Here is a 15,392-nt window from a genome sequence, read left to right as displayed (position 1 = left end):
CCAAGAAAAGTGGGAGCAATACAACAGGGCTAGAGAGGAGGCATAAGGACATGGTTTCCAAAGTCAGTTCCCTTTATTAAATGATTTTCACAGAACCAGAAATACAAAATTAAAGTAGAAATTGGCCCCAGTGAGGAGCTACAGGCCTGACCTCACACGACCCCAGCTGCAGCAACTTGAACAGGACAAGAAGCAGCTATATCCCTAAGGTCGGGAAAGTAGGGCGAGGATTTGGAACCTGCACTGCCCTGCCTCCCACCCAATCTCTCCCCCAGTTATAAAGAGGCATCTTCGTGAAGCAGCAGCCCAGGAAGACACCTCCCCTGCTGTCCCAGCCACGTGCACACCACCAGAAGAGCTTGTTCAGATGGCACAGAATCCGAAGACTACATTTCGTATGAGAAACTGGTACCAAAACATGAGTGGGGAGTCGGGTGTGACAGGGCAAGCCCAAGGAGAGTGTTTTCCTCCTCTCTACTCATCAGATCCTGACACCGAGTCTTCTGAGCTGGGGGGAGTACTGGCTAATTCCTCTTCTTCAGAGTCCTGAAAATGAAACGTCTCTTTAGGGGAAAGGTAGAGAGTCCCGGTTGCCCTCCCAGCCACTTGTCAGTGGTGAAGGGCCCCTAATTCCCTACCCTTCCCTAACCTCCAACGCTAGTCTTCAGAACCCCAGATTTCCACCTATCCATTCCATCCCATTACTGCTATGGACCAACCACAATCTCTGGCCCAGAAACATCTCCTGTACCCCTCATACCAATTCAGATGCCCTTCACCCTTCCAAGCCCCACAACCCCCAAATTCCTGCCACACCTCACTCTGCCTTCTCTTCTTTTTGCTCTTGTTCTCTCCTGAAGAGCTCTCGTCACTGGACACAAACTCTTTGCTCTTGAAGCTCTCACTTAGCTGCCTTGACGACGACTTGGATGACGAGCCCCTAGAGGGCATTGACTTCTTTTCCATCTTTGCCTTTACTTTCTTCTTCTTCTTTGACTTGTCCCTATATTAGCAAGAGGAAAAAGGTTTCCCCATCATCGAGGTCAAACCTCCCCCAGCTTTAACAGGGCCTTTCCCAGTCCCAGCCACACTGCCCATCTCATGTCAACAGCCAGCCATGTCAGCCCAAGTGCCCCAAGAGAGAGCATCGTAAGTGAAGAACGAGAAGAATCAGCCTTCACAACCTAGTTATATGCAAAACTTACTTGACATCTCTTGCTTTATCATAAAAATTCGTATGAATCATGCACCATAATAATATATATATTTTTAGCTACCCCGTACCTTCAAGTAAAATTGACCCTCTAGGAAAATGGGCCATATTTATCCAGCGACTTCAGAAACTCTCTAGCACATTACCCATACTTGGGCAACTGCCTACCCAGGTTTGAGAAGCACTGTCCTACTGAAGTCAGAAGCACCTCTGTTATATTTAACTTCCCAGTTCTCAACTTGGACCTGCAAAAAATATCTGTCAAAAAAGCAGTTACTGGGACATTCTGTTCCCAACACTCACCTCTTAGAAGACTCACCCCGGCCCCCTTCATATTCTTTCATGGCTTTTTCATATTCCCTCCTGGCATCCTCAGCCTTGCGATCCCACTCCTGTCCCACACATACACAGGGGTCGGGGGGAGGGGAAGAGAAGAATGAGATTCTTCCCTGACACAGGCAAACCCTATACAGAAGTTCCACCAGGGCCCTCCACCCCGTCTACCAGTTACAAGATTTACCACCCCTCGTCTCTGCTGGTACTCACCTCCTTCTTCTCTTTGGACATCCCCTTCCAGATCTCGCCTGCCTTCTTGGAAAGATCCGTGATGCTGATGCCCGGATGGTCTGACTTGATCTTCTCTCGGCTGGCGTTGAGCCACAGCATGTAGGCAGACATGGGCCTCTTGGGGGCATTGGGGTCTTTGCCCTTCTTTACCTACACGAGAAAGAACCCAAAGGCCTTCAGCCACTATAGCCCACATTCTCCCAAAGAAATTACTTGGATCCCCTACCTAGGGACAAAATGGAGAAAGGACTAAACTGCATCAAGCTTGACTAGGAGCTCCCCAAGGGCAGGGACCATGTCTTCCTCCCCGCTGCACCCCAGTATCTAGCTCATCAGGGGCCCCTTTCTTTTGGGCTCCCAGGACAAAAGAAGCCTGTCTCCTAGGTCAGAACTCCCAGAAGCTAATTATCTCAAGAACTAGACAGAAACATTAGCAAGAAGATACTCCTCGAGGCCCTAATCACTGGCTACAAAAAGCAGCCCCAACCCACAGGCCCTCAGGGTGGTGGACAGAACAGGGAGCAGCACCCCAGCACCCTCCCATTCAGGAGAAGCAGCACCTCCACAGGCTTCTTGCGGCTCTTGCGATCCTTGGCTATCTTGGCCTTTTTAAGCTGTTTCCGTTTCTTCTCATCTCGGTCACTGTCACCCTCATTACTGGAGGAGCTGGCAGAGGCGTTGCTATCAAACCTGCCAAGGAGAGTGGGGCTTAAACTCACTCAGGGACAGAGGACAGCACCCCATGGTCTCAGAGCAGGAAAGGAGTCCAAAGACACCCACCCAGAAATGGGGACGCGAGGAGGACCACAGGGCAGCCTCCACCAGCATCCCCAACTCTTCCTAACCTTCACTGAGGTGGCTTCCACCATGCCCTCTCCAGACCCAGCTACAGCAATGTGTTATTTGGTCAATCGGTCAAAGAAAAGCAAACGAGCTTCATCTGCTTTCCTTGGTCACAGCCTAACCCAAGGCCCCCTCGATCCCCATGCTCCTGGGAACGGGGACAGCTGTCTCATCAACGTGCCCAAGTCCACCTCACGACTCCGGGTTACTCCTCTTACTCTATCTACCCTTAGTCTCTTTGATCAAGAGACAGTTACTATAAAAAGTGGGGAAAAACCAACTCCAGTCCAACCCAGCCTGCACTATGTTGTTCACAGTCCTACCCGACACACACAGGACTCCTCAGAAAACAGAACTGCCCAAACCGCACGGTGTTCAACGGTTCTCGAGACCCTTTCCTAAGCCTTTAACTCACGGACTCACTATGAATAAGCAGGTGGCGCCCAGAAGTAGTGGACTCCTACAGATTTTCTTCTTTTTCCTGCCCAACATTCATTCTGAGTTCTGGATGCAGAGTCCCAACTTTCTGTTGGGAACCACCACGCCCCATGCAGGAGGGGCCTACGAAACCACAGGCCGTGGGCACACGGCCTAGTTCTGGCCCCTCAGAGCCTATCATCATAACTCACACTTGGGAAGGGCCACGTAACCACACTGCTTACTGCTGCTCTGAGCGCAGAAGCATTCCTGGGTGTTAAACGAGTAGGATTAAGCCTGCCCAGAGCTTCTGAGGGTCATTTGGCACTGCATGGGGCAAACCTACCTGAAAATAGGGAAATCAGAAGAGAAAGATTCCCCATCCCTGGACTCTAGTTACATGAGCCTACAAAATCCCCTTTTAAGCTACAGTCCGTTCAAGTCCTATTTCTGACATTGGCTATCAAGAGTCTTGATCAACACAGCACGGGGGCACTATTGTCGTTTTACAGTTGAAAACGCTGAGATTCATTGACGGACCCAAGGACTCTGGCAAGTTAAGTGGGGCAGTGGCTCTCATCCCCAGTCTCTCCCCACTATACCTCTCTGGCTTCACAACCTGCCTTGCACTTACAAAGTGCTTGACGCTTTGATTATCGAAGCATTTCCATCTATCACCTCACTGGAGGTCACTTTTCCACCCTGGGTCAGTAGTAATGCTGGGACACAAAAAGTGTCCAGAAATCTCTGGTCCTTTAAGCTCAGAGGCCACCACGTCACCCCCATGAGGTGGAACCAAAACTCACTCCTCTGCCAAGTCTTCCTCCTCTTCACCTGGGTTAAACGACTCGTCTGAAAAACAACATAGAAGGCATCAGTTTTGCGCCATGGAATCCCTGCCCCCTTACCCAGCACGCAGACCTGGCCCCAGTCTGACCACCCCCACGCCCTGGCACTGCCGAGGCTAGCCCACCGCTTTCTTCTCCCGACTCATCGCTGCTGTCATTGGCATTCTCTTCCCGGATCTTGCCCTCCTCCTTCATCCGCTCCAAGTAGGCATCATGCTGATCTTCATCCGAGTCTGCATATTCGTCGTAGCTGGGGTTCATGCCCTGGCCGCCAGAGGAGAGAACAGTAAGGGTCGACTGGCCCTGCTGCCAGAACCCCTGCACGCTCGGGAGCACTGCCCCAAGCCTGTGAGTTAACATCAGAGCAGCAACTCCCAGAAGACCTGGGGCTGGATTGTCCACACACAGCCAACGTGCAGGGCCTTCGCCCGACGACTTCCTGCCAACTGGGTTAGTCCAAGCCCCCTCCCTCCCTCTCCCAGCCCCACTGGGGGCTTCTCAGGGACTGCAGAAACTGATCTAAGGTCATGCTGAGGAAACCTGTACCAGGAGGGGGTAAAGGTCACACGCACCTCTTTTTTCTATAAGGGTAAGAAAAGAAGAGAGAATGAAAAAGCTGGAAATAATCTCTGCCCCTTTCCCCACTACAGAAGGAACGGGAGAGGCTCATCCTTTCCACACATAGAGGTACCTCTTTCAATCCCCGGTTTTTGATGTTGAGTTTTTTTGCGTTGACAAAATCAAACAGCTTCCCATACTCCTCCCTGTGGGGGGAGACACACTGTGTTACCAGACAGGCAGGGCCACCAAGGGGAGGAATGACTACACGTTGTTCTGACACCCATGGGCTGGGACAGACTGTGGGGCCTGGAGCTCTTGACCACATTATCCAACCCAACAACTCAAAGATCCCTTGGAGAACAGCAGTAAAGAGTCAGACACTAGTCTTGAAAGACGGACCTGCATGGCTCTCAAGAGTTCTGGGAAAGAAAAGGTGGGAAGGGGTGTGCCCTGGTTATCACACATGCACAGAGCAAGAGGAGGATATCCAGGGAGGGGATTTTCCATCCTTTTACTCATTAGTATTTCATACTTCACAGGGTTATAAGGATTAAGCGTGAGGATGTTTGTAAAATGTTAGCCCACAGTGAGCACTCGATAAACATTAGCGGCTGTGTTCCCGGGCAGCAAGCTCATTCCAGGAAGAGAGACAGATAGCATTTCCATCATGAGGGCAGTGGAGGAGGAGAAGGGCTAACACTGTACACAAAGCTTCCGTAATGTGGAAAACAATTTTAAGCACAGAAAAAAAGCAATGGAGAGGCTTCCAAAGGCTAAGCACCAAGGACAACCAAATCCCAGGGAAGCAATAGAAAAATTCTGCTCAAAATCAAAGGCCTGAAGTCAGAGATGAGTCACAGGCCTGGAGAGGACCCCAGGCCAGGCCAGACCTCCCAGTCAGAACCAAGATGCCCAGGAAGTGACCGGCAGAGGCTCTCGGCTCTCACCTCTCAATGCTGCTGAAGGTATACTGAGTGCCCTGCTTGGTCTCAATTTCAAAGTCAAAGGAACGTGTGGTGGTGGTGCCACGGGCAAAGTTGACAAAGGAGATCTCGTCGAAGCGGATGTGCACAGGTGGCTTGTGGACATAGATGAAGCCCCGCTCCAGCGGATACAGCAGTCCCGAGCTCGCCTTGTAGGAACAGGTGATGCACTGGGCCCCGGAGTGCCTGGTGGAGGGCACAAGGGGCCCAGTCAGTGCCTACCTCAGCAGCAGGTGGCACAGAGCCAAAGGGTACATCTCTTGGGAGCAACACCCGTGTGCTCAGGCCCTCAAGTCAGGGGACCTCACCGAACTACTCTGGAGAAGGCAACTGACACCATCAAGACACGACTCAACCAGGCCTCTAAGGGGCTGCGCTCCCATCCAGGACGGGTTTACCAAGGGGACTCGGCACAGCCCTCCCCCACAGGTCAGGACCCCGCGCCTGTACACTCACCCTTGGAAGTTGCCTGGGACCGTGATCTTGCGGTTCACCAGTGCCTTCATGACGCGGCTGACCATCTCATAGAGGGATCCCGACATGTTCTTGGTGAGCCGCCCCTCAAAGCGCTTCTCTACCTCTTCCCTACAAACAGAGGAAGACGCGGCCGGTCACGAGCACTGCTGCCTGCTAGTGCACGCCTGTCTCCTGCCTGGACATGGCAGGATGGGTCCAGAGAGACACTCACTCATTCATGTTGAGAGTCAAGGAGATGTCCTCATCCTTGGAGAAGAGAAGGATCAGGAAGTGGTAACGGGTCTGGCCCTGCTTGATGGGCGGATCCAGGCTGATCTGGAAGGAGGAGCCGACGAGGTTCAGCATCAGTCGATGCTCCAGAAGAACTTGCTGATTAACTGAACCCCAGTGAGATCTAGCTACTAAAAACTCGGGCAAAAACCAGGACAACCCACCGCCGGTGGTCTCTGCTTACCACAAAGAACATCTGGCGCTGGTCCTTGTGGGGCAGCAAAAAGAGACGCAGCACCGTGGTGTAGGGTATCTTGTAGTCGAAGGTCTTGCCGTGCAGGTGCAGAAAGGTGGGGTAGATCCGAATGTCGTATCGGCCTCGGGGAGTCAAACACTGCAGCTCCCGGAAGATACAGATGGCGTCTCCAGTGGCCTGGATCACATCCGCCTTAGACAGCACGTTCTGGGCAAAGGCCTGCAAAAGCACACACTGGTCATCCAGTAGCAGGGATTCTGCTCCTGGGCCAGCTAGGGCCCGCTCAATACCATCTGCTCCCAAGGTGACCAGGGGACACCTCACCTCAACGGGGTCCACGCCATCCTCCTGGGTGGGAGGCACGTAGAAGCGCACCTCCATGAGAGAGACCTCTGCGTCATCATTCTGGTGGAACTCCAATGTCACCTCGTTTTTGCCTGTGGTGCACTGGGACACATTGCTGAGGGGTATCTCAAAGACCGGCTGGTCACCAATGTCAAAAGAAAGCAGCTGCCCTGTAGGGAAAGGGCTATCAGCCAACAGCTCCTCCCCTCGAGTCTGCAGAAGCCACATTCCCAGCAGGGCACTGGGGTTACTTTGCTCAAACTGTACCCCCCAAGACCAGGCACAGTGCCTGAAACACTATTGGTCCTCAATAAATACATGATGAATTACAGACTGACAGGAAGTCAGACAGTGACAGAAAGAGAGCAAAACAAGTTAAAGGCTGAAACCCTTCGTCCTATCTTGTCCCCAAACCTCAATCCTTGCCCAGGACTCACCACCAAACTTCACCGTTCCCCAGTTCCAGCCCTTCACACATAGGTCCTTCTCCATTAGCTCAAGGCGATAGTGAGTTTTGAAGAAATCAGAGAGTTTCTCAAACTCCTGCAGGTGGAGTGGAGAGAGTAGTCCCAGTAAACCCCAGTGGTTTTAACGCAAACTTGAACATTCGGGATTATCTATGTTGGAGAAATTGCCCTGATATACCTTTTATCAGAAATCCATGTTGACTTAGAAGCTCAGCTATAAAACTGTTTAAAAGGATGTTGAAAGAGGTTGTTTCTGGGGACTGGATCTCAGGCTGGGGGGAGAATGAAATAAGGAACTGACAATTCCTCACAATACTATCTGACTTTATGTAGGTATTGCTTTAATGCAAGTGAAAATTAACATGAAGTCGTCTTCAACTCAAGCAGTTCAAAATGGGAAAACAAAACCCAAACTGGATAAAGGCAACAAGCAGATACCCACAAAAAAAATCAAAATGGTAGCAAATCTTCTGGAGTCAAGACACAAAGACACCCCCAAGACTCTGACACCCAAAACTGGACACGGATTGCTTAATGGCCTCAATGGCCCTGCTCTGTGGAGCCCAAATTAGCAATTACATGGTTATCAGAGGAAAGAGCCCCAACTCTCTCTGGATTAAAATTAAACAAGACGACGCCATAAAGGGGGGGGTTTATGGCAACAGGGCATCTCACCGATTCTCGGAAGCCGTCATACTTGTAGACATGGCCGTTCTTTGTAAGCAGTTTAAGTCCATGGCCCAGAGCCACCCGGCGCCAGATGCCCTCCGTCAACTCCCCCGCCTGGATGTTGTCCACTTTGCCCGTCTTGCTGTTCTTGAAGATGATGCCCTGACGGCTCAACCTCAGCCGGCCATCATTCTGTTGGAAAAACCGACCCAAATGCACGGGGACGGTACACAGTGCATACTGGGTACAGCCCCACCCAACACCCACTCTAGGCTGGCCAGCTATCAGTGCAGGAACAACAGCCGAAGTGGTGAGGGCCACCAACAAGGGACAAGTAGCCAGAAAGTCTGCATTCTACTCCTGGCTCTGGCATCCAGAACTCCTCAGGTTGGGGATGCGGGATGGAGCAGCAGGTCCCGTCCCTTCCACCTCTGGGATCCTGTAACTCTTGTGCTCTCTCACTATTGCCTTTTGTTAGGGAAACAAGAGGTGCGCATTATACTGACTCCTTTTTCAAAGTAGCTCTCGTTGACTGACAAAAAGTCCGCTCCCTTCCCTTCTCCACGTGTAGTAAAAGCCCAAGCCCTTCTTACCATGGAGCCTTTCACCTCCTGATAGATATCATTGAACTCCAGTGTTTCTGCCATGCTGCCCTTTCCCTTTTGGCCTCAACTGGGAGCTGGGCCCCAACTCCTGGATGGGTGTGCAGATACTCAGCAAGTTGGGGACCTGAATCCAAGAGGAAAACGGACGAGCGTGAAAGACAACACTTCACTCTGCCCCCAGATGGGGCCGGGTAGCAACCGTGGCTGTGCCTGGGACGTCTCCGGATCGCCTCTGCCTAGGAGCCTGCAGGAGGGCTCCGCAGAGCTCGAGGGGCCAGGCCCAGCGCCGGCGAGAGAACCGGGCCTGGAGTAGCGCTTACTCCCTAACCAGACCCGGGCTCTGGACGCTGCACCCGGCGCCATGGCAACGAGCAGCGGTATCCCAGGGCCTGCCTGAAGCCCGCACCTCTCCGCTGCTCCAACCCAGCTCAGAGCGCACGTTTCCCTCCCAGAGCTCCCACCGCGCCGCGGCCCCAGGCCCACGGTTCCCCCTCCCCCTAAAATGGATGCGCCCGCTACCCGCAGATTCGAACGCGGAACGGTCCATCTCGGGCGTCCCGGGGGGAAGCGGGACCCGCGCCCTGCTGAGGCCCGGGGACGGTGACCACCCACCTCTATAGCAGTAGCCTCGTGACGGCCCAGGTGCGGGCGGTGGGCGCGCCAGGGGATGCGGGGGAAGGGGGGTAGGGACACAGGGGATAGGGAAACACTGGGGAACCTTTTCCCGCGTGCGCGCCCCAGAGTCCCGCCACCGGAAGCTGTGCCCGGACCATAGAGAGGATGAGCTGGCTAGAGAGGTGCGAGCTCGGCCCACCTACGAGGCGGTCACATAGAGCGTCGGCGGCCTTGGAGGACCTGAGGTCGGCCGGGCGGCGAGGAAGTCCCACCCGCACGGAATCTGACTAGAAAACGAGGAAACGTAGGGCTTTTTAAGTATTACAGACGCTTCTTCAGGGCAGGACGAGGTTCTAAAGAGGAATCGTGTAGTTTTCTTGTACCAGACTTTCCACAGATGTGTGTGTGTGTATGTGTTGCCTCGATGCGGGCCCTTGTCGCCTGCCCAACAGTGGCTTCAGTAGAGGAGGAGTCTGTGAGACAAGAGAAGCAACATACACGTTTAAAGAGTCGGGAGAAATGACCCCGCCCACTGGCTGCGCAGCGAATGCGGGTGTCGGTGTCACTGTGACCGTCCTGCTCTCCCCTGTGTCACACGAGATCGGGTCCCCTTGGACGGGAGGTCACGGCCTGCACCCGACAAGCGTCACCCGCCTCACTGCCACGTGTGGTGGCCTGGACGAGGCTGGTACACGGAGGCAGCAAGTTCCAGCGCTGGGGTCGGAGCCCGAGCTGGCTTGGAAGCACCTCGGCCCGGGATTGCGGGAGCAGTGCCCGCCTCACGCGGCCCTAGGAGGCGTCTTGCAAAATCACAGGCGGCCAGACCCGCGGCACGCGTTTGGCTTCGCCCACTCCAACCCCTTTTGCAGATGGGAAAACCGAGGCCCAAAGAGGAGCTAACGAGGGTTTGGCTTCGCCCACTGCAACCCCTTTTGCAGATGGGAAAACCGAGGCCCAAAGAGGAGCTAACGAGGGTCTCGTAAATTGGCAGCAAATCCGGAGGTTAGAACCCAAATCTCCTTGCCCCGCTCCAGGTCTCTGCCATCATCGTCACGGCCGCTCTACGTTCAGAACCCTCGATCACATGGGTCCCGCGTGAAAACCTTAGGACGGAAAACTTGAACTCAGGATGGCTCTGAAAGTCTGAGCGAGGCCCGTGACCCCCGCTGGCCGACTGAATCCTGGTGTGACAGACAGCGGGAGTGCACTGCTGCTCCCCGCGCTCCTGGCTGTCACCTCCGGGTGATGGCCACTGCCCCGCTACCGCTATCGAGCGACAGAAATCCATCTGGAGTCAACGACTACGTGTCGCGCGCCCACAGAGTCCGAGGACCTAAGGATCTCAGTGAACACGCTGGAAACGGCACCAGCCTTCCAGGAGCATATAACCTAACAAAGGGTTCAGATCAGTAAGCCGGTCGTACGACAAAAACACAACCAAAATAAATAAATAGCCCAACGTGACACCACTGCCGATAGAGTTTCAGCCACGGCCGATTTCAGTTAGAAATATGAGCTGTGACTGTCCTCGCCCCCTCCCAAGAGACCACCTGAAATACTTGAGACCCCGTCCCCCGGCCCCATGCGGTTGGAGGCCACTCGGGAAGGGAGAGGATGGCTGCCGACTTGAGTGGCTTTAGGAAGACGGGAATGAACGGGGTCCTCGGAGCAGGCCGGCTGCTAGGTGGCTGGGGGAGGGGGCCGTGCAAGGGGCGTCAAGGAGAGCACAAAGCAGCTGGCGAGCTGGGATGAAGAAGCAGCCTAAGAGAACGGAACAGAGACGATAGACAGAGTGCAGATAAAACAGGAGTCCCAGAGGGCCCTAGCCAGCTGGATCCCGGGCAATCAGGAGCCTGGGATTGGAGACCCCACCCCTGCCATGACATCACGGGGGAGTAGGGTGGAGACGAACAAAAAGGGGTCCCCCCCACCGCCCTGGCCTTGGACTCTTGGCAGCCCAGAGTGTCAGGAGCAGAGAGAGCCTGGGCACTGGACCGGGGTTGCCTGACTTAAAGGAACAGGCTCCCCATTCCTCAAGCCCCTCGAGCCGCCCCTCCAGGCGTTGATCCCTATCTCCCTGTCTGAGGGCCGCTCCCTCCTGAGACTGCCATTGGGTCCCTTCTGCGTGGCCCCCGAACACTCTTTCGACATGAACTGCATGTCAGATTTCTTTACCTACGAGACCACCAAGTCGGTGGTTGTGAAGAGCTGGACCATTGGGATCATCAACCGAGCAGTTCAGCTTCTGATCATCTCCTACTTTGTGGGGTGAGTCTGGCCCCCTCTCCCCTCCGTGTGGCTGTCCAGATTCCTAAGCTTCTCCTCTCTCTGGGGGAAGACTCTTTTGTGGAGCCATGTCCCTAGGACTGGCCCCTGCGGCCCCATCAGGGATGAGGGCCTGCTCAGGGATGATGGTCCTGAGATGAGAGTTCTTTTTCGCAGTAAACCCTCCGGAGTTGGAGGGTGGTCCAGAGGCACACAGCACGAGGGCACTACCCTCCACCAGGAGAGGTCCCAGGTGGACCATCTCCCCTCTCCCTTTTCTCATCTTCCCCCCCAACCAGAGAACAGACAGACCCCCACACACACATCTTCCCATTCACCTCAGTCAACCCTTTGGGGTCTCAAAAAGACAAGGGATTCCAGGAATGGGGATAGGAAGGCACGGAAACAAGGGAGCCAGTGACAGGTTGATTGCGGGGTGTAAGGAGGGCCAGCTGGAGGAGGGAAGGGGAGAACAGGATCCGCTTTCGAATGAGGGATCCCCTCCTGGCATGGAGAGATGGGGAGAGAACATGGAAAGGGGAGAAGCCGTGCTTTTGGAGGGTAGGACAAAGCAGGAAGACCTGCCCCTTGGGAGGGAGGGAGAACCACGGGCACCAGTAACCCTCGAGGGGAGAGCTATGGAAGAGAAAAGTGGCTTTTCTGAACACGGTGTAGCGTCCTTCCTCAAGAAGCCAGAAACACTCCCCTTTGTCAGAAAACGTAAATTCTCTATTTTTACCTGTCTTGGTACTATATAACCCAGCTGGGAGATGCCTACAGCCAGCAAGGTCTGAACACCCCTGCGGCCCCCACCTCTTGGAGGCACCCACCCACACACACAGTCACACACATGCACAAAGGGCCATGGAACACACAATGGTGGGGGAAAACACACAGGTTCGGTCCTTCTCATGGTCCTTCGCACACACTGGCATCAGGAAATACAGGCCAAAACCTCAAGGGTTTTCTTTCCTGGTGTACAGGTCTCCAGTCTCGTGCTGTTCCTTGAGACAATGGGTCTGTGTGAGAGAGACAGCAAGGCACTGACGGTTGTCATGAGTTAATTCAAGCAAGCCAGAGGCGAGATATCCTGTGTGCGCACGGGTGGGAGCTGCGTGTGGGGGCCTCCTTGCCTGAAGGTCGCAGCTGTGTGTGAGGGTGTGCGTGGAAAAGTGGGTGGATGTGAATTAAGGGATTTTTGCTCCAAGGGCTTAGCGAGAGCCAGTACGCTTCAGTGATGCGTGTATTGTAGACAAAGCTGTACATCCTGTACCCCTCGTGGGGACATTAGAGAAGGGACTCATGCTTTGCGGTAGGGTTAAATGATGGCCTTGAAGTTCTCTTCCAAGTTTGAGGTTTTGTGAGATATGATGTTTGCAAATGTTTCCTGTCCGCACCTCCGGAGACTGGCTCAGAGTTGGTTCTTAAAGCTTCCATGTTCACGGGCATGTGTGATGCCCTGATTGTGTCTATGTAGCCACAAGATGGTATGTTGGTCCAGGTGAGTGCAGATGCTGCCTCAGCACCTTCCCAGCCTGGCCCGACTCCGTTGGGTCCGAGCAGAGACTGATGGAGGTGGGTAGAGACACGGGCTCCTGAACCAGCCTCCTCAGCACCCCACTGCCCTGGTCTCTGCCGCATCAGGACCCAGTCTGATGCTCTGACCCTCGGTGCTGGAGCCGGGCCTGCTGGAGGAAGCACGACAGGCTCTGTGGCATCTTGATATTCATCCCCACCCATCTCCCAGGCTGACAGCTCCCCACAGGGCAGCTCCTTCCAGTTATATCGTGCCCTCTGCGGCCCAGCCCCCTGGTGTGAGCCCCATCTCTGCGCACGCACGTGAGCCCATGCACCATTAGGACTTCCGGAATCCATTGTTGCTAATTTAGCAGAAATGTATTGAGCAACCCTTCATGCCAGATATTGTGCACTGAGGATAGAACGGTGGGCAAAAGCAGACAGGGTCCTCCCCCTCATGGAGCATATCATGCAAGAGAAGGACATCGATCAAATAATTTCTGCCAATAAATGTAAAATCTCAACTGTGGCTCAGGGGTCGAAGAAGAGGCACACTTGTGCTAGGAGAGATTGCTAGTATGGAGGTGTTTGACCTGGTCAGGGAACCGAGGGAAGGTTTTCTGGAGACTTGGCACTCAAGCCAGAATCCGAAGGATGAGTAGGAGCAACCCAGGTAAAACAAAGGGTAGGAGGAGGGTTCAAGGCAGAGTAACCCAGCTCTGCAAAGGGAAAGGGCCTGGCTAATGGGGAGAAGAAAGAAGGTCTTTATGGCTGGAGCAGACAGAGCAAAGGAGACAGCAGTGCAAGATGGGGGCAGGACTCAGACGAAGGTCAGACCTCAGACACCTCAGATCTTTCCTTTTTTACAGAAGAGGAGTGAATGGGAGGCTACTAAAGGGTTTTAGTGTGTGTGTGTGTGTGTGTGTGTGTGTGTGTGTGTGTGAGAGAGAGAGAGAGAGAGAGAGAGAGAGAGAGAGAGAGAGAGAGAGAGAGAGAGAGAGAATTGATTGAGAAAGACAGACATGATGAGATCTGAGTTGGGAAGATGGCTTTGGCCGATACACAAATGGATTGGAATAGGTAGGAGTGGAGGCAGGAAAATGTGTTCAAAGGTGGTGCAATCAGATGGAGAGAGATGACTGTGACTTGGACTCAATAGAATGTGAAAGGATTTTTAATGCTGTGATGTTAATGCTTAACTAATACTTGAATCTCTTTCATAGTGTGCCTGCCGGGTAGACCAGATGCATAATCTTACCTAGGACATGTGTACTCACAGCAACACACCACCTAATTGTCCCCACACATGCTCTCACTACCACCTCTAGCCTCAGGTGTCTCTGTTTGACACCATTTCATCACTGGTTTCCTTTTCCTAGGGTTTCCAGGCAGGAATTCCCGTTCTCAGGAATTTTTTTTTCTCTTTCCCGTTCCTGAATCACGAGATATAAACTGTTTTCTGTTCTCCACGATGAATCGTTTCCACAAAATGATGGCCGATACTACCAACCACCTGGGTTCAAGGAGCCGATTTTCCCAATCTCCCAACCAACTTTTCTTGGGATTTGGGAACGGGAAAGCAAAAGATATTCCTGAGAATGGGTGGGAATTCCCACCTGGAATTTACCGATCCCAGGTTCACAGAGAGGCCAGGACTTACCTTGTGTTTCTCATATGGCCTTTCCTAGGCCCACGTGGTCATCCAGCCTTTTCTATCCGGCGGGACTTCCTAAGAGCCGATCTCTTTTCTGGATCTTGTGGGGACCTGAGGAGAAAGTAGGAGGAGGTCCCTGGGGCCTGAGTCCCCAGGAATGCTGCTCAGGGCTTGGCCTGGGGTTGGTTTCCAGGGCCTTCCTGGAGGAAGCCGCCTCCCTGCACAGTAGCAGAGAGGATATTCCCAGCCCTTTGGTGCTCCATCCATCGGAAGAACCTGTGGCAGTTGATGGTGCATGTGACCCCATCACAGCCCTGCCCTCCCCATCCAGTTTCACCCCCTGCAAGACCCTATACACAGACTCCTCATTTGCACAGCCAACCCCTTCGATTCATAACAGTCAGCCTCACTTCAGATTTTATGTGGAGGCACAATACATAAAGCAGTTAAAAGGGGAAGCTGCTCTAGATTAAAGAGAAGGGCCTGGAATTCCCACTTCATGGAACCCCCATCCCATCTTCTCAGCCCAAGGTAGCAAGCACCCTGAGGCACCTTTTTGGCACACTAGGTGACAGATGTGGCGGGAACACCTGTCGGAACCCCATCTTACAGGTTAGAGAGATGAGTGGCTTTCATTCTTGCCTCTCCTCTCCCCTCACTGCAGCCCCATGATGGGGAGACCACGGGGAGGTACCTGGTTAGAAGCCTCGCTCTGACACCAACTAGGAGTGGGGCTTAGATGGTCACTTTACGTCTCTACGTCTCAGTCACCGTATCTGGAAAATGAGTTGAGGAATGCCCCTCCCAGGGAATTATGGCGAGGGGAGGTAACATGTCAGTGCCTTTCCTGAGCTGGGTGACTCAGTAATAGATGGTAAC

At 53.6% G+C, this 15,392-nt stretch overlaps 2 protein-coding genes across 2 annotated transcripts in view; one reads left to right on the top strand and one right to left on the bottom strand.

Moving 5' to 3' along the window:
- Window positions 1-51: 51 nt before the first annotated feature.
- Window positions 52-9,227, bottom strand: SSRP1 (structure specific recognition protein 1). Its single transcript, XM_081064609.1, has 17 exons — window positions 9,074-9,227; window positions 8,450-8,585; window positions 7,863-8,048; window positions 7,158-7,263; window positions 6,700-6,890; window positions 6,364-6,594; window positions 6,121-6,224; window positions 5,889-6,017; window positions 5,397-5,618; window positions 4,580-4,652; window positions 4,014-4,152; window positions 3,847-3,892; window positions 2,341-2,470; window positions 1,760-1,930; window positions 1,517-1,605; window positions 817-1,003; window positions 52-546 (listed from the first exon to the last, which is right to left on the bottom strand). Exons 2-17 carry the CDS (start codon window positions 8,501-8,503, stop codon window positions 475-477), a joined length of 2,130 nt encoding a protein of 709 aa, XP_080920735.1. The 5' UTR covers window positions 8,504-8,585; window positions 9,074-9,227; the 3' UTR covers window positions 52-474.
- Window positions 9,228-9,359: 132 nt separating this feature from the next.
- Window positions 9,360-15,392, top strand: part of P2RX3 (purinergic receptor P2X 3) — a 30,299-nt gene continuing 24,266 nt past the window's right edge. The window contains exon 1 of the mRNA XM_081064692.1: window positions 9,360-11,344. Coding sequence (XP_080920818.1) covers window positions 11,226-11,344 — 119 coding nt within the window. The 5' untranslated portion in view covers window positions 9,360-11,225. The remainder of the gene's footprint in view (window positions 11,345-15,392) is intronic.

The sequence above is a fragment of the Rhinolophus hipposideros genome (assembly GCF_964194185.1).
Source record: "Rhinolophus hipposideros genome assembly, chromosome: 10".
Classification (NCBI taxonomy): Eukaryota; Metazoa; Chordata; class Mammalia; order Chiroptera; family Rhinolophidae; genus Rhinolophus; species Rhinolophus hipposideros.
This window is presented reverse-complemented; position numbering and strand designations above follow the sequence as displayed.